The following is a 17,363-nucleotide window of genomic DNA, read 5'->3' as shown; positions in this document are numbered from 1 at the left end:
TAACGCTCGGTCGGACTTGCTTTCATATTGGCCCGCGACGACATGACCCATTCAGGTGCTATTTTCAGAGCGCACACTGAAGCAAGAACTAGCGCGTCTGCAGCAGCGCCTCCAAGAGTACGAGTCGATATGTGGCCCAGAGCTGCTAGAATCGTCCGGATCCGACCCTGCTGTGGACACAGCCTCGCCCGATCACCCGACGGCCAAGTACCTCGCGACCCAGTTATCGGAGCGGCACGCCAAGCTGAAGGAGCTCGAGCTCAAATGCGAGTACTTCCAGCGGGTATGTCCATCGCTGGCTGGTCTAGTTGTCCCGACCACACTGTACATCGTCGTCCATCCACTCTCCCGCCTGCTCCACTCATGCTCAAACACATTTGCATTTTGCGTTCTCAGACAGAGTCCCGCCTGCTGGAGGAAGTCAAGACGATTGGTGAGGCGTGGACGCAGTTGGAGGACCAAAAGTCGCAAAAGGTGCTCAATCTCGTCGAGAAGGAGGATCAAATCAGCCGACTTTCAGCCGAGGTATGGCACCGACCAAAGTGGGCCGGAGCAAGCATGGCCGTGTTTGATCTGCCAGCGATACTTGCCGATGCCAAATGGATGTTGTCCAGCTGTGTATCTATCTCGAACCTGACATCCGGCTCTTGCCATTGTGCCCCCAGAAACTGCGGATGGAGCAAAAGTACAATGCTCAGTACAAGCAGATGAACGTCATGTCTCACATGCGCAAGGCAATGCAACAGCAGTCGGACCGACAGCTGGAGCAGATCCGGAAGCTCGAGGAACGCGAAAAGAACCTGTCCCTACAATTGGTTGGTTGCGATGCGCACTGTGGGCTCGCTTTCAGCATGTTTCCCAGCCATTTATCTGTGGCACTGACCATGGCTGACGCGGATGTTCGTTATCCTTGGCGGCCGTCATATTCCTGCTGCGCGGCGGTGCTGTTGGGCAGCAACACTTTGAGCGAGAGCTGGCTGCTCGACAGACTACGATCGACACACTCAAGCGCAAGGCAGCCGAGAGCCTCCAGTCACTGCAAGACTTTAAGGAGAAGCATGAGCGACAAAAGACCCGCGCAGACGAGGTGGGTGTGGGCGGTGAAGCATGTGCCAGCATAACAATCGTGCTGGTGGAGGGGGGCCGCAGGGTGTGCTGGATTCTCCAAGGACAAGCCAATGTGACAGTCCATCATATCTGACTCGTGGTTTCGCGACTGCATCTCCGCAAAAGACTCTGCGGCTCTTGAAGGACAAAACCGTGTCGATGGAGAAGGACGCTGATCAGCGGAATCGACTGGCGGAGCAAGTCGAGGTTCTCAAGAAAAAGAGCGAGATGCTCATGGAAAAGCAGGAGAGCCAGACGGACGTGGCTCTGCGGAAGCAGCTTGAGGATTACAAGGTCAGTCCCGCCATAACCTTCCGTCTCGGCGGGCCCTCATTTCCTCGCGATTGCTCTTCTCGGCAGCGATATTATCACAATGCATGGGATCGATACCTTGCTTGGACTGACCCGCCGGTTTGCTTCGGCATGCTCGTCGCCCACAGCTTCTGCTCAAGTGCAGCTCCTGCAATACCAACTTCAAGAGCCACACACTGCTCAAGTGTATGCATACGTTTTGGTAAGTGGGGCCGTGTCTGGTCAAAAGGGCGTTTATCCACGAGCGGGCTGTTTCCTCGCTGGATGCGTGCTTCGTTGACAGGCCGGCAAGCTGTGCGGCCCGGTCGATAATTGAACCATATTTGCTCACTCTGTCACCTCTTTGTACCCCTGCGCTCGAACAGTAAAGGGTGTATCGATGATATGTGTGCCTCTCGGCAGCGCAAGTGTCCAACGTGCGGGCTGACTTTTGCCCATCAGGACATTCGGGAAGTTTACTTGTAATACAATCGTTTTATTCGGCATTGACACCAGCGGGATCTGCTCGCGAAACCCAGCCACCTTGGCCGAGAATGCATGGCACCACTGAAATCGACAGCGGGTGCTGGTCGCAATGTGTCGCTGGAATGCGCTGGACGGGCTGGGTGAAGACAGGATCCGACATGTTTCTGGCGATTTGAGGCTACTCGCGGGCTTTGTTCTCGACGGTAGCAATGCTTCCAAGGACAGCAACAATGTCCTTGTGGTTTGGGTTTCTGATGGCCTCAGTCCAGATGGCCAGCGCCTCTTGGTACAGTGCGAGCGCGTTGGCAACGTCGCCCTGGGCAAGCGCCACATCGCCCAGATTGCGGAGAGTTGTTGCAACATCGGGGTGCTTGCGTGTTTTGTACACCTGGGTGAAGATGTCAAGGGCCTCCTGGAGAAGACTCTGGGCCTCGGCCAACTCGCCTTGGAGGCACTTTAGCGTCCCCGAGGCATCAAGGACAAGTGCAACATGCTCGTGGATCCGAGACTTGAACGCTTCGAGTCCAATACTGAGAGCCTCCTGGTACAGTGCCTCGGCTTGATCATAGTCGCCTCGAGACTGCACGACTTTACCCAGGCGGTGGATGATTATGCCGACTTCAGGGTGTTTGCGTGTGCCGTACGCCTTGGTCTTGATGTCGAGGGCCTCTTGGTAGTATGCGAAGGCGGCCTCGATATTGTCCTGCGAAAACGCAACATTACCCATCTCAAAGAGCGTGGTGGCAACTGAAGGGTGCTCTCGTGTGCCGTACGCCTTCGTGTACGTGGCAAGGACCTCTTGGTAGTATGCCAGTGCGGCATCGTAGTTGCCCTGGGCATTGGCCACACTGCCCAACTGACGGATCGTGGTAGCCACCTCGGGATGGTCCCGGCCGCCATATACCTTGGATTCGATCTCCAGCGCCTCTTGATAGTAGGCCTGTGCGGCCTCGTAGTGGCCCTGTGAGTTGGCGACTTGGCCGAGAGAATAGTTCGTGGCGGCGACATTGGCATGTTCGCGAGTGCCGTACATCTCGATGAAGAACTCTTGGGCCTCTTTGAAATACGCAAGGGCCGTTTCGTAGTCACCCTGTTTGTACGCGACATTGCCCATATTTTGGATCGTAGTGGCAGCCGGCAGATAACGGTGCGGACCATAGATCTCGTTGAAGATGCCGAGTGCCTCCTCGTAGTGCTTGGAGGCAGACCCGTAGTCACCCTGGTAATACACGACATCGCCGAGATAGTGCATTGCAGTGGCAACTTCTGGGTGCTGGCGTCTGCCGTAAAACTCGGCGCATCGGTCAACGTACGGCTCGTAGACATCTCTTGCCTTGCCAAAGAAGCCACGGGTCTCTGCCATGGATGCAATGCGGTAGATAGTCGCTTGGTGGAGATACTTTGTGTATCGATCTGGAACCGCCAGCGATGCAAAGCGGTCAAGATGCCCGGCATAGGGATAGGCATCTGCAAGCAGCGATACGGTCAACTGAAGCAGTGCCCCGCCCGTGGCATCCTCAATGTCCTCGACCCTCAGCTCTCCGTGTTGACTGATGTAGCTTCGAGCTAACTGCTGGGTGAGCGAGTGGGTCGAGTACAGCCCTTCGGCTCCGCTTCGGAGAAGGCCGCTTTGGATCACCATCTTGATCAGATCAGTCACTGTGATGAGACAATGTCAGCAACACGCAGCCGCGGTGCTCAGTCGCATCCTGTGTGCATCTCCACGCAGCACAACTCACCATCGGTCTTGAGCTCCATCTTCTGCACGATCTCCTTGATCAACTCGAACTGGATGTTGGTCGGCGCCACCAGACTGAGGGCACCGAACAGCCTGGCTGCCTCGATGCCTTCATTCCCTCGCTTCATAATCGAGTCCAGCGACAGATCCACAATCACCTTGAGCGACGACCGAGTCTCGTCCTCGCCTTCCTGCTCCTCGAGGACCTTGGAGAACAGCCGCTCGATCTCGGACAGCGGCACCTCGTTGTTCTCGTAGAAGGTCATGAATGTCTGAATAACGAGCGGATATCCGTCGATCTTGGTCATGATTCGCTTCAGCGTCTCATTTGTTGCGTCCGCCCCTACCTTTTCAGAGAAGATTGGAGAGATCTTCTGGATGTAATCGAGCGTGGTTGCATCGTCCCAGTTACCCAGGCGGAGTGGGTCGTGTCTGTATCCAGGGTTCTTGGCTTTGAGAGCACTGGCGAATGCACCGGGAGGCAGCGAGGCCAGCCGGGTCGTCACCACCACATCGCCGCTGAACCCGACCGACTTGGAGTGCTCAAACACAGAGTCGACCACGCTGATGTCGTCGACATTGTCGAGCACCAGGAGATAGCCGTGAGTGTTGGCGAGGAACTTGGCGGCATGCTTCTTGACCTTCTCTGGCTCGACACCATCAAACAGTTCGCACAGCCCATCGAGGGCAGTCGACTCGGTCGAGCAGTTGATCCAAAAGACTTGGTTGTACTGCGGCTTGATGCCGATGGTCTCGTCTTTGACGGTTTTGAGGTCGTCCTTGTTGCTGACGTCGAGGGTGCCCATCATGAAATGGAGAATCTGGAGGGCCAGGACGGACTTGCCCATGCCGCCCATGCCCGAGATGACGGCGCGGCCAGTCAGGGTGAGCTGCTTGAGCAAGGTGTCGAGGTGGGCGGGATCGACTCGGAACTTGGAGTCGCAGAAGAGCGAGTCGTAGAGTGCGATTTTGGTGGCGGAATCGACTTGCACGGGGTGGAGCAGGTTGAGGATGCGATAGACTCGCTGGTGCATCTGGTCGGGACGAATGCCAAACATCTGGATCTGGTTCATTCTGCCGAGGGTTTCCTTGACCGAGGCAAAGGCCGGGTCGTCGGGGAGAGACACCTTGTGCGGTAGGAAGGGAGTGAAGACATCGACGCCGTCCTTGGTCTCCTTGGTGGCGATTCCAAGGGGAAGGACAGGCAGAGCGGGATTGGCATCCTTGAGGTCGAGGGCGGTCTTGATTTCGAGGACGACATTGTCCTCCTGGCTCGAGAGGACCTTGTCCTTCATCAGGTCCATCGAAGCCTGGCTGAGGAGGAGGATAACGACCTTGCTCTTGGGGAGGGCACCAAGAAAGCCGTCTCGCCAGTCGCGGGCGTCGACGAGGCAGTCGACATCGTGGAAGACAGCAAGCGGTTTGCCGTATCGACGGAGGGCAGCCAAGGAGAGCATCTGCTTGAGTTCCCTGGCGGTGTCTGCATCGGTGGCGACCCGGTACGAGAGGAACAGGTCGTGGTCGGGGCCGTGGTTGTTGCAGGCGTAGAGCCGGCTGCTGGTGGCGGTCAACATGGCCGGATGGGTATCGTTGGACTGGCGATGGCCGAGCAAGCGGGCAGAGAGGCTGGCCACGATGATGGAGACGAACTGGTGCGGGTGGCGGAGCACATCGATGTCCTTGACATCGCCTCTTGGTCATGGCCACCTTGCCTCGCCTGCCCCAATCCTGTCGCATCTCCTTGCCTCATCTGCGTTCTCCTTGCCTCATCTGCCTTGTCGGCATTCTCCGTCCGAACATGACAGCTGCTCTGGCTGAGGAGGACATGAGCAATGTGCTTGAACTCAGTCCTGTGTCGTTTCGATATTCCACGCCAGCCAATCCGTCGAATGATCCACCAACCGACCCACCAACTGCCCCGCAATATCCGCTCTCGTATCCATCATCGTATCTTCCGAAATATCTTGAACCCGACGACCTACCGCCATTTCCTCCTCAATATCGTCAGCCATATGATGCACTGCCGTATCTTCCGCCAAGCAACCAACCAGGAAGCTACCCACTGCTTCCAAGTGAGCGATCGTTAGCCGAGCCGGTCATACAATATGCTGCCCCTTTCTTCAACGATGCAAATGAAAGATCGATTACAAGCCATATGAGCTCAATCCCATCGTATGCACCCAGTGCCTTCGCGGCGTCTTCCTCGGTTTCTGGGCTGAGAATGCCTGGTCATTCGCGCAGCTCTGTTGTTCCTTCTCGTCTTTCCACCGGAATCCACGAAGCTTCCAATGCAATTGAGCGACGGGAGGACGCCGTGCACGTCGCCGCCCAGCCGAAGCAAGATCAGTACGAGCCACGAGTCCAGTTTTGTCTCCCTATCCCTCAAAGCTGCGAGAATCCAATAGAGTACTGCACCCAAGCATTCGCCAAGATCCACTCGCAGTCGAGCCACCCGGCCGAGCTGGTCACGGTGGTGTCGGCGATTGCCACGGCCCAGTCGATCCTGACCCCACAGATAATCGCCGATGTGTTTGGACTCGAGATCGGCGTCGTTCGCGAGTGTCTCACGAGCCTCAGTCTGGTCCTCGATCCTGGCGCTAATGGATTGGGTCCCCGAGACAGCCAGTCCACCAACACCGAGGTCAAGTTCAACCACAAGTCGGTGGCGGACTATCTCCTCGGCGACGCATCGACTGGCCATCCGTGGCATGTGTCGGACTCGTTCCACACGGTGTTTGCCAAGGGATGTCTCGGAGTGATCCTCTCGCACGAGCCAGTGATCAACATCTGCGATATCTACGACTTTCACGACAAGATCCCAGACCTCGAGGACAGGGTCGCAGTCAAGATCACACCGTCGCTGCGATACAGCGTCGCGCACTGGATCACACACTTTGTGTGGTGTGTGGAAGGAGAGGCCGAGTCGAGTCCGATTTGGCAGTCGGCCGAGATGGTCGATGTGGCAGCGGTGCTCACTCGGTTCGTCAAGACTCATGTGTTCTTCTGGCTCGAGTGTGGGTCGCTCACACATGTGGTCAAGCCGATCATCGAGCAACTGGCTGTGCTGCGAGGAGTGATCGCCAAGGCACCCAGCACCATCGTCGACGACACCACGAAGGAACTGGTCAAGGACACGTATCGATTCATCCGCGAGTTTGCCTATCCGATCATCAAGAGTGCGCCACAGGTGTACAACTCGGGGTATGCATTCACACCGAAGGAGACGGCGATCTACAAGACATATGCCACCCAGCTCGAGGACAAGATCCCGTTCCTGGTCACTTGCGGTCCAGCACCCACCTGGGATCCGTGTGAGATGACGCTTGCCGATCACAAGAACCGGGTGAATTCTGTGGCAATCTCACCCGATGGCAAGTGGATTGTCTCTGGCTCTTGGGACGAGACCATCAAGGTGTGGGATGCCACCACAGGTCAGTTGAAGCACACCCTCGAGGGACACACAGACAGGGTGACCTCCGTGGCGATCTCACCCGATGGCAAGTGGATTGTCTCTGGCTCTTGGGACGAGACCATCAAGGTGTGGGATGCCACCACAGGCCAGTTGAAGGACATCCTCTTTGGACACACAAGAGAAGTGCGCTCCGTGGCGATCTCACCCGATGGCAAGTGGATTGCCTCCGGTTCCGGCGACAATACAATCAAGGTGTGGGATGCCACCACTGGCCAGTTGAAGCACACTCTCGAGGGACACACGGACGGCGTCAATTCTGTCGTGATCTCACCTGATGGCAAGTGGATTGTCTCTGGCTCGGTGGACAAGACCATCAAGGTATGGGATGCCACCACGGGCCAAGTGAAGCACACCCTCGAGGGACACACAGGCTATGTGCGCTCAGTGGCAATCTCACCCGATGGCAGGTGGATCGTCTCTGGTTCTGGTGACAGCACCATCAAGATGTGGGATGCCACCACGGGCCAAGTGAAACACACTCTCGAGGGACATACAGGCTATGTGCGCTCAGTGGTAATCTCACCGGATGGCAGGTGGGTCGTCTCTGGTTCTGGTGACAGCACCATCAAGATGTGGGATGCCACCACTGGCCAGTTGAAGCACACTCTCGAGGGACATACAGCCAGTGTGTTCTCCGTGGCGATCTCACCTGATGGCAAGTGGATTGTCTCTGGCTCGGTGGACAAGACCATCAAGGTATGGGATGCCACCACGGGCCAAGTGAAACACACCCTCGAGGGACACACAGGCTATGTGCGCTCAGTGGTAATCTCACCGGATGGCAGGTGGGTCGTCTCTGGTTCTGGTGACAGCACCATCAAGATGTGGGATGCCGCCACTGGCCGGCTGAAGCACACCCTCAAGGGACACACCAGTTGGGTCAACTCGGTCGCAATCTCACCTGATGGCAAGTGGATTGTCTCTGGTTCTAAAGACAAGGCCATCAAAGTGTGGGATACTACCACGGGCCAGGTGAACCAGACTCTTGACGGACACTTAAACCAAGTCAACTTTGTAACGATCTCTCCCGATGGCAACTCGATCAAGTCCCGTGATTATTCCGACGCAGAAATCATCTGGGTCCGTGCAGGCGACACATTTGTTCGTTCCAACGAATCTCCCCGCAACTTTGTCGATGCGTTCGCTCCACCTGGTTCATCCGAGTGGGTTGGGAGTGATAGCGGACAGTCCCCGTGGATCCGTCATGGCAAGAACGCTGCCATGATCCCACTGGCCCTCTTTGGCGATTGGAGCTTCCACCTCTTCACTCCATCGGGTGCACTCGTCCTGTTCAGCAGCGCCATTCCACTCCGCCCTACTATTGTCACGGTAAGTTCACATCATCATTCTGCTTTCCGCGACTCATGCTAACATCTCCACCACATTAGCCCATCCATCTCGACACTCCCGAGATCCACGCGCACATCGCATCCTACAAACAAGCTCGAACTGCCGCAACAGCCCTCTATGAAGAGCAAGTCCGAGAGATTGAAGCAGCAAGACAGGCTGAAGCAGCAAGACAGGCTGAAGCAGCAAGACAGGCTGAAGCAGCAAGACAGGCTGAAGGAGAAGCCAGAAAAGCCAAAGGGGAACTGAAGATACTCGAGGCTTCCAAACTCCAGGGGCTCTTCAAGTGGTTCCGCAAGCGAGGCGCTTGAGCCTTACCACAACCAGGCCTGGTTGAATCCGCCGAGTGTCGCGATCTATTGCATTGGTTGTGAGAATACATCGTGGCTGTTTCTCGCATATTCAAGTATGGTTGCGTCTCGACCTCCGCCGGAGTGGACCAGAGCGCCAAATTGGACCTCGCTTCCTGAGCCTGGTTGAGTGGATGCCGGCCTCCTATACTCTCTGCTGTGCCCGCCAATACGACCCAGGATCTGCCGCCGCCGCCTCTCTGACTGCTCCCTCTTTGCGCCCTCTCGCTTCAATACACATCTCTTCGTCTGCGTCTGCCTCTACGTCTGCGTCTGTCGGCGATTCGATCTCCAGTCCCACTCGGCCGTTTTCGTCCGCATCGGCCTCTGCACCAGCACCATTCCCGCGTCTATATCTTGCGCCAGAGATGCGTACCGTCCCGACGTGGTCTGATAAGGTTCGCTTGAGACACTCTTGCTGTGCTGGCTGCCCTGTAGTTGGCAATCCTGCACGCCCACTTTTCCCTCCGTTCGTTGGGCTCACGGATTGTGACGCGAGATCCAGCCAGAACGAAATCGCCATGACCAAGATGGTCAACGCTGCCCCGTCTCGCTTGCCTTCTCACACTCTGGCTCGTCTTCTCCCCCTGCCCGTTATGCCCAACACCATCGCAGGTCCAAGACCGCACCGGATCATCGCAGCCCATCTACGATTTGACCTTTCGTCCTGATGGCACCCAGATCATCGCCGCAGCAGGGCACGAGGTGCTCGTCTACGATTCCATGTCTGGGGAGCTGATCCAGGCCCTCAAGGCTCACAAGGACACCGTCTACTGCGTCGACTATGCTCCAGATGGCAAGCGTTTCGTGTCTGGCGGCGCCGACAAGCAGGTCATCATCTGGAGCCCCAAACTCGAGGGCGTCCTCAAGTTTTCCCACAACGACCCGATTCAGGCCGTCGCGTGCAATCCGGCATCGAGCATGGTCGTGTCGTGCTCGACCTCGGACTTTGGGCTGTGGTCGCCTGAGCAAAAGTCAGTCTCGAAATATAAGGTGAGCTGCCGAGTGTGGGTATGAGAATGGTGGCGAGGAGAATGACCAAAATATGAGGATGCAGAGATCAGGCGCTCTTCCCTCGGATAGCGGGCGGCGGCAGCGTCAGATGCGCTCTTTGATGTCGACGCTGCCCAAATCAGCATCGCTTCCGCACAGAGGCCTGTCATCTAGCTTTCCGCGCCAATGACATTCGACTCGGGTCCATAATCGCACTTCCACGACAACAGCGCTTTACGGCATCGCTCGACACTTGCGCACTTGCACACCAGTACACTTGCACACTTGCACACTTGCACACTCACTCATGTCCTTCGTTGTTCACGCACAAGGTCTCTTCGCGCATCCTGGCGGTCTCTTGGACAAGCGACGGCCAGTGCTTTGCTCTGGGCATGTTCAACGGCAATGTCTCGATCCGAAACAAGAACGGCGACGAAAAGGTCCGGATCGAGCGCGGCACATCGCCCATTTGGTCGTTGGCATTTTGCCCCAGCGCCGATCGTGACTATGAGGTCCTGGCGGTCGCCGACTGGAGCCAAAAGCTGTCGTTCTTCCAGGCAAACGGCCGCCAAATCGGCAAGGACCGCAACCTCAACTACGATCCGTGCTGTGTCTCGTTCTTCCCAAGCGGCGAGTATGTCGTCATGGGCGGGTCTGACCGCAAGGCAACCTTGTGGACGAGCGAGGGCATCCGGCTCGGCGTCGTCTGTGAGCGTGAGAACTGGGTCTGGTGCTGCAAGGTCAAGCCGCAGCAGAACTATGTCGCTGTGGGCTGCCACGACGGAACGATAGCGGTCTTCCAGATCCTCTTCAATACCGTCCACGGGCTCTACCATGATCGATATGCCTACCGTGAAAACATGACCGACGTGGTCATCCAGCACCTGTCGACCGAGCAGCGCGCTCGCATCAAGTGCCGTGATTTTGTAAAGAAGATAGCTGTCTATAAAGACAGGCTTGCGGTGCAGCTCCCCGACCGGGTGATCATTTACGAGGTCTTCCACGACGACGCCACGGACATGCACTACCGCATCAAGGAGAAGCTGCAGAAGAAGCTCGACTGCAACCTCCTGGTCGTGACCTCCCAGCACATCATCCTGTGTCTCGAAAAGAAGCTGCAAATGTACAACTTTCTCGGCGAGAAAGAGCGTGAGTGGACCTTGGATGCACTCATCCGGTACATCAAGGTCATTGGCGGCCCGCCCGGTCGAGAGGGTCTGCAGATCGGACTTAAGAACGGACAGATCCTGCAGATCTTCATCGACAACCCCTTCCCGATCCCGTTCATCAAGCAATCGACCTCGATTCGGTGCCTCGATCTCAGCATGGGCCGCACCAAGCTGGCCATCGTCGACGAGCACAACACCTGCCTCGTCTACAGCACCAAAACAAAGGAGCTGCTCTACCAGGAGCCCAACGCCAACAGCGTGGCCTGGAACTCTGAGATGGAAGATATGCTGTGCTTCTCCGGCAATGGCGTGCTCAACATCAAGGCAAACAACTTTGCCCCACACCAACAGAAGATGCAGGGCTTTGTCGTGGGCTTCAAGGGCTCCAAAGTCTTTTGTCTGCACAGCTACTCCATGTCCACGATCGATGTGCCGCACTCGACCTCGTTGGAGCGGTACATCGAAAAGAAGGACTATGTGCAGGGCTACCGAGTTGCGTGCCTGGGCGTGAGCGAAAGCGACTGGAAACGTCTCGCCATGGAGGCCCTGGAGAACATGCAGCTTGAGGTGGCCCGAAAGTCTTTCACGCGCATCAGGGATCTGCAGTACATTGATCTGATTGGGCAAATCGAGCGAACCAAAAGCGACGGCACGGCGGTGCAGGATATCTGGATGGGAGAGATCATGGCCTACAGCGGCAGGTACCACGAGGTAGGTTGATGTCGACAGCAACTGCTGGTTTAATATGAGCATGGACAGGCCACAACGAAATCACGCGGCCATCCAAAGTATGGAGAAGCATGCGGCTTGTTGAAGGTAAACTTGAGTTCACCAGGCCATGTCGTTCCCCTCTCCTTCTCCCTCCCTTCCTCCCTCTCCCCTCACTCATATGCTCCGGTCCAGGCTGCAAGGCTCTTCAAGCGCGGTGGGAATCCACAAAAGGCCATCGAGATGTACACCGAGCTCAACATGTGGGAGTACGCCACCCAGATCGCCGAGGAAACCAACACCAACCGAGAGGAGATCCTCAAGCGAAAGGCGCAAATGCAGCAGGACCAAAACAATCTGCTCGCCGCGGCGACCACCTATATCGAAGTCGGCGACTACATCCAGGCCATCAACATCCTCGGACCCAATGGCTGGCTCGACAAGCTCATCGAGGTCGTCCGTCGTCTCAACAAGGCCGAAACCAAGAGCCTGAGCCGCTGCGTACACTTTTTCCGCAAGCACAACCACCACGCCTACGCGGCCGAGACTCTCGTCAAGATGGGGGACATTGGCCATCTGTTGAACCTCCACATCGAGCTTCAGCACTGGGACGAGGCCTTCCGTCTGGCCGAGACCCACCCCGAGTTCAACGAGCAAATCTATCTGCCCTACGCCAATTGGCTCGCCGCCAACGGCCGATACATCGAGGCACAGCTCAACTACCGCAAGGCTGGGCGCGCTGCCGAGGCCGTGCTGGTGCTCGAGAAGCTGACCCGCAACGCCATCGTCGAGAAGCAGTTTGACGATGTCGCATATTACTACTGGATGCTGGCGATGGAGACGCTCGAGCAGATCCCCGCCAATGTCGAGTACAACGAGCTGGGCTTCAAGCAGCGCCAGGATGTCGTGGCCTTCTATCGGTATCAGGAGCTGGCCGACGTCTACTACGCCTACTACTTTGTGCAGCGCTACATTGACGAGCCTTTCACCTCGCATCTGCCCGAGTCGATCCTGTGCATGGCCAAGTTTATCCTGCACTTCTTCAACAAGAACCCGGTGCTGCCCAGGGGCCTGTCGAGAGTGTACGTCCTCTATGCCATCACCAAGATCTCGCAAAGCCTAGGCACATTCAAGTTTGCGCGATATGCATACGAGAAGATGCAGGCACTCCGGGTGCCCGAGCCGTGGGCCGATGCCATCGACGTTGGCACACTCATTATCCGAGCCAAGCCCTTCGTCGACAACGAGGAGCACCTGCCGTCGTGCTTCCAGTGCTCGAGCGTCAATCCGTACTTTAATCTCAAGGGCGACTTTTGCATCAACTGCATGGAGCCTATGATTCACTCGCACTACTCGTACTGCAACTTGCCGCTGGTTCAGTTTCTCTTTGACCCCGACATCTCGGAGAAGGAAGCCCTGGAGTTGATCGAGTCCGAGAAGCCCTACGACAGCTATGCTCGCAGCGAGGACGGCAATACTCTCACCGAGATTCTGCTCAAAGAGTCTGGCGACGAGGACTATAGCTCTCGGCTGGCCGGTGGTGCAGGGCTCAATCCAGTGTACATGCCAACTCGGCTCAACCGCACGGCTCTCATGAAGCTGGACCGCCACTCGGTCTTTATCCGGAAGTGGGGCAAGGCCAGCATCAGAAACGAGTACTATCGCATGGCGCGGTCAGAGACCCGAGTGGTGATGTGTGCCGTGTGCCAGCGCTTCTTTCTCTCGGACGAATGGTGCTATCAGGTCCTCCAGAAGGGAACCTGTCCGTTTTGCCGCTCGCCGATGGAAATGGAATAGCGCATGGAGGTCTGACCCATCACCCGCCGGTATGGTCACGACGGTGCAGCGTCAGCGATAGGTGCTTTCTGCCTTGCTGCCTTGCTTTCTGCTTCTCTGTTTCTCTGCCTTGCTGCCTCTCTGTTTCGACCCCCACAAGCGCACAACGCTGTCGTGGCGGTGACGGTTGCATTCGGTTTTACTCAATATCTGAATCTCTCGATTGCCTGTGCACTGTGTTGTGCCGTCTTGCATGTGTCCAGCAAGAGCCACTCAAGTGATGGCATTCCCTCGACTGTTTCCCGTGTTCGGGCTGCGTTGCGCACTTGCACACTGGTCGCCGCACGGACTTTTGTCATGCTTGCACGGATGCTCGCTGTGGTTGGAAGGGCTGAGTCTGGGCAAGAGTGCCATGCGACATCGATTGACACGCTGGGCTCCAGACCCAGACACTGGGGCGACTCGTTCATCCCCGCTGCCCTGGTTTCGTTCTGGGCTCTCAATCTTGCAAACGCGCAAGACTGGACAGGCGCTTGGCCGAGCAATCTCACGCCAAGAGTGGATATGAAGGAATAAGTGGATCCATGTGTTGATTTAGCTTCTCGTATACACAATTGGCACAAGAGTGTGCAGACTGGCGCTGTCCGTCAGCGATACTGCTGATTCAGAATCGAGGCCTCCCAAATGCCAACAAAGAATTCGACAGCCAGGAACGCGAGCATGACGGAGTTGAGGGCCACATCGAATATAAGTCTGGCGGAGTGGTGAAGCGAGTGTCAGCTGCCATCTCGAGTTGCAGTCGTGGCAGCCGTGAGCAGCACCGATTCTGCCTCGTATTCACATTCATATTCACATTCACATTCATGCAAACGTCTGTCCCGCGTGTGGGAAATCGAGCTCGGCGCTGGGCTGGCTTGAGACACTTACACATAGGCTTGCCAGAGAAAGTAAAACAAAAAACCACACATGGCCACGGGCGTCATCCCGAGAAACACCATCAGGGGAATCGGCTCCTCGGTTTTGTTTCCCCTTGATCCTGGAGGCGACCGTAGTCAAGCAAGCATCAGCAAGAGGACATGGCAGTGCTCAGTCGCTGCACTTGCCAGTCTGCACCAAGAGAGCGGTGCGAAGAACCAGTGCAGTCAGCGGGGCCCATCCCCCCTTCACCGAGAAGCGACTTTGATCCATCTAGATGTAGCATACCGAACGAAAGCCGAGCCAGCTCCAGGCCCGTGAGTGCAAATAGCCCAAATATCTCCAGACCCAGAACCGACGATGGATACGGCAGACGATACCCTGACGCGAGAAACAGCAATGGGGCCCGTCGCTGTGTGAGAATCTGCCCTCAGGACCGAGCGAATGCAGCCCGGGACGAGGATCGTGCGTGAAGATACAATGTCCAGCTCGCAAAGCAACGCACACAGGTGATGGCAACGCAGTGCGACGAGCGTGCTTGTACCGATCCATCACATTGCCGACTACGATCTATGCAACTCGCGGTCGTGGGTCTGCAGCAGCCTCACCTTTGTAGATCTGGAATCCCAGCGCCACGACCAGATATACTATGGCGAATATCTGGTTGAAGTAAATCGCGATCTGCAGGGGCAGAGACGAGTGCTGCGGCATGGGGAACGGGATTGCTGGTTAGGATCCATGCGCCGTCAGAAAGCTGCTTGCAGGCGTGTCTGCATCCAATGCTGAAGCGAACAGCATCGGCGAGCAGCCACAAGTCATGGAAGCATGCGCAAATGCCGCGTACTATCTTTATCGACTGGTTCCCAGGCATCTTTCACGTATGCACTTCCCGATGCAAGACCGAAGGCGTGCTCGGCCGAGTGCCCTCGCTCTTCATGGGCCCAGACCAACAGCCCGCCATTTCAGCAATCACAGTCCCCGCTTTCTGTTCGTCTTCTCAGATGCACCACCCCGCCTCGCCGACCAAGCAGTCGCATGGTGAGCTCCAGATGAATGGCATTGTCCACAGACAGGTCCAGATGCCATCCCTCGCTAGCATCCCGAACCCTGGAGACTATCGGGCTGAGTGGGCTATACAGGTGACTGTGCGGTATATTCGATGATCCATCCGGTGGAGGGTGTTTATTACAGAGACGGATTTCGATCGCGCTGTCGATTGAGACCTCAAAGGGAGGGCACACGACGGGCAGGATCTTGATTTGAGCCGCCTAGCACTGCAGGAAGCGCATCGCTGGCGGAATGGGGCGGATATGAGTTAGTTTCAGCTTCAGTTGTGGGACAGTGAGAGTCGGCATCCACACGATGTGGCCCAACAAGATCACTTTGAGCAGGAGCGAACCATGCTGGCGAGATGAAGCACGACCACAACCTTTCCTACTTGCTCTCCTCGAGCTTGGAGACAATCTGGGCCTTGATGGCGGCAAGCTCCTCCTGGGTAGGGCTCTTCATGGGCCACTGGATACCGAGGCCTTCAGTCTCAGTCTTGGGACTGTTGGAAAGGTGGGTGGCAGATCAGCAAAACGTAAGACTCAAAAACACACCTTGGGAAGTCAAGCGGACCGCCAGAGAGCGACGGACAATCGATCGGCAATCTAACATGCAGCCCCGTTTCGCAAGTCTGCGCTGCTACTTTGCCAAGACAGTGGGATGCGCTTACATGATGTGGAAATGAACATGGTCCACTGCGGATAGATGAAGCAAGCAGGGGTCAGCCGAAGCCTGTGCAGCCCTGAGATCGACGCTCGTATGCAGAGCCCATATGCGCCTACTTACCAGCTTGGTCTGTGTATCGCCATGAAGAGTTGCCGAGGGCAGGAAACAGAACAGAGGCTTGTCAGAGACGACCGCAGGATCAAGCGCGGACCCGACATATGGAAATCAGTGCAACTTACGAGCGAGGCGGCCGTTGTTCTGGATACAGGGGGAGGGTATGTGCAGATTGCATTAGCGTCCACTGCCGCCAAGAAATCGGGTCTAGGTGCATTGGCTTGAACTGAACACCCAGAGCCAGAGCTCTGGCATGCCGTTCCTGAGAGCGCCACCGGCTGGTGGTGCATCGATCGACATACCTGGAGCAGGTTGTACTGGGCAGGGCCGAGGGCCTTGACGATCCTCTGGGCAGCAGGGAGCAGGTCAGCGAGGTGGGCCTCGGGCACCTGGTGGAAGAACTGGGCGTGGTCTGCAGAACCAAGCCGGTGGCAGGACCAGTCGGGGTCATCAGGGCCATCGGGGCCATCGGGGCCATCGGGGCCATCGGGGCCATCGGGGCCATCGGGGCCATCGGGGCCATCGGGGCCATCGGGGCCATCGGGGCCATCGGGGTGGGCCAGAGGCAAAAGGACCAGCCGGATCAGCGAGGGGTCTGATGCAGACGAGTGCCATGGCAGGAAAGCAACACGACAAGAGGATACGGACACTTGGGGATCACAAGGACATGGCCGGTGCTGATGGGGTTGATGTCCAGGAAGGCGTAGGTCAGCTCGGTCTCGAGGATCTTATGGGAGGGGATGGCACCTTGGATGATCTGGTGGCCAGGAGAGAGGAGGGAAAGGGTGAGAGGCAGCAACAGCAAGACGGGCCCCGCAGCGACGATGCGACGACAGTCCGACGACAGTCCGACGACGATGCGACGCAGCCGGGGAGTGGCCGACCTTGCAGAAGATGCAGTTGGCGGTGAGATGGCTCATGGCTGATGTTGCGCGGATTGGAAGGCAGATCGGGGACAAAGAGGAGAGGCTTGCTGGCGCCGCGACTGCCCCTTGAAGGACCGACGGGCGCATCGCCAGGTGCATCGGAGAGCACATTGCCGAGCGCATTGCAGAGCGCTGGAGTGTTCGGAGGAGCGCTGGAGTGTTCGGAGGAGCGCTGGAGTGCTCGGAGCACGGCGGCACATGGTCTCGTGGGGACGGGCGCTTGCCAGGTTGGTTATTGGATTGGTTATGGGGTTGGTG

General features: G+C 57.0%; 5 protein-coding genes across 5 annotated transcripts; 2 read left to right on the top strand and 3 right to left on the bottom strand.

Moving 5' to 3' along the window:
* Positions 1 to 737: 737 nt before the first annotated feature.
* Positions 738 to 1,884, top strand: BJ171DRAFT_559421 (uncharacterized protein; the record flags this gene model as incomplete). The annotated part of the gene is made up of 5 exons (XM_053113207.1): positions 738 to 815; positions 956 to 1,087; positions 1,234 to 1,401; positions 1,548 to 1,621; positions 1,785 to 1,884. 5 exons carry the CDS (start codon positions 738 to 740, stop codon positions 1,882 to 1,884), a joined length of 552 nt encoding a protein of 183 aa, XP_052962943.1.
* On the bottom strand, positions 1,873 to 5,259 carry BJ171DRAFT_602263 (uncharacterized protein). The gene is made up of 2 exons (XM_053115143.1): positions 3,624 to 5,259; positions 1,873 to 3,543 (listed from the first exon to the last, which is right to left on the bottom strand). The coding sequence occupies exons 1-2, from the start codon at positions 5,194 to 5,196 to the stop codon at positions 2,063 to 2,065; spliced, it is 3,054 nt and encodes a 1,017-aa protein (XP_052962942.1). The 5' UTR covers positions 5,197 to 5,259; the 3' UTR covers positions 1,873 to 2,062.
* A 4,053-nt stretch (positions 5,260 to 9,312) lies between these two features.
* On the top strand, positions 9,313 to 13,778 carry BJ171DRAFT_632865 (WD40-repeat-containing domain protein; the record flags this gene model as incomplete). The annotated part of the gene is made up of 4 exons (XM_053115658.1): positions 9,313 to 9,324; positions 9,407 to 9,784; positions 10,117 to 11,664; positions 11,857 to 13,778. 4 exons carry the CDS (start codon positions 9,313 to 9,315, stop codon positions 13,456 to 13,458), a joined length of 3,540 nt encoding a protein of 1,179 aa, XP_052962941.1. The 3' UTR covers positions 13,459 to 13,778.
* A 306-nt stretch (positions 13,779 to 14,084) lies between these two features.
* BJ171DRAFT_585795 (uncharacterized protein) lies at positions 14,085 to 15,063 on the bottom strand (the record flags this gene model as incomplete). The annotated part of the gene is made up of 4 exons (XM_053114383.1): positions 14,085 to 14,190; positions 14,365 to 14,473; positions 14,641 to 14,733; positions 14,961 to 15,063. The coding sequence occupies 4 exons, from the start codon at positions 15,061 to 15,063 to the stop codon at positions 14,085 to 14,087; spliced, it is 411 nt and encodes a 136-aa protein (XP_052962940.1).
* Positions 15,064 to 15,486: 423 nt separating this feature from the next.
* BJ171DRAFT_520441 (HIT-like protein) lies at positions 15,487 to 17,201 on the bottom strand. Its single transcript, XM_053112439.1, has 8 exons — positions 17,064 to 17,201; positions 16,828 to 16,936; positions 16,482 to 16,591; positions 16,305 to 16,323; positions 16,186 to 16,194; positions 16,070 to 16,094; positions 15,782 to 15,901; positions 15,487 to 15,643 (listed from the first exon to the last, which is right to left on the bottom strand). Exons 1-7 carry the CDS (start codon positions 17,190 to 17,192, stop codon positions 15,787 to 15,789), a joined length of 516 nt encoding a protein of 171 aa, XP_052962939.1. The 5' UTR covers positions 17,193 to 17,201; the 3' UTR covers positions 15,487 to 15,643; positions 15,782 to 15,786.
* Between the last annotated feature and the right edge of the window lie 162 nt (positions 17,202 to 17,363).

The sequence above is a fragment of the Polychytrium aggregatum genome (assembly GCF_025602895.1).
Source record: "Polychytrium aggregatum strain JEL109 chromosome Unknown BJ171scaffold_45, whole genome shotgun sequence".
Classification (NCBI taxonomy): domain Eukaryota; kingdom Fungi; phylum Chytridiomycota; class Chytridiomycetes; order Polychytriales; genus Polychytrium; species Polychytrium aggregatum.
Note: the sequence above shows the minus strand (reverse complement) of the source record. Positions and strands in the feature narration are given on the sequence as shown.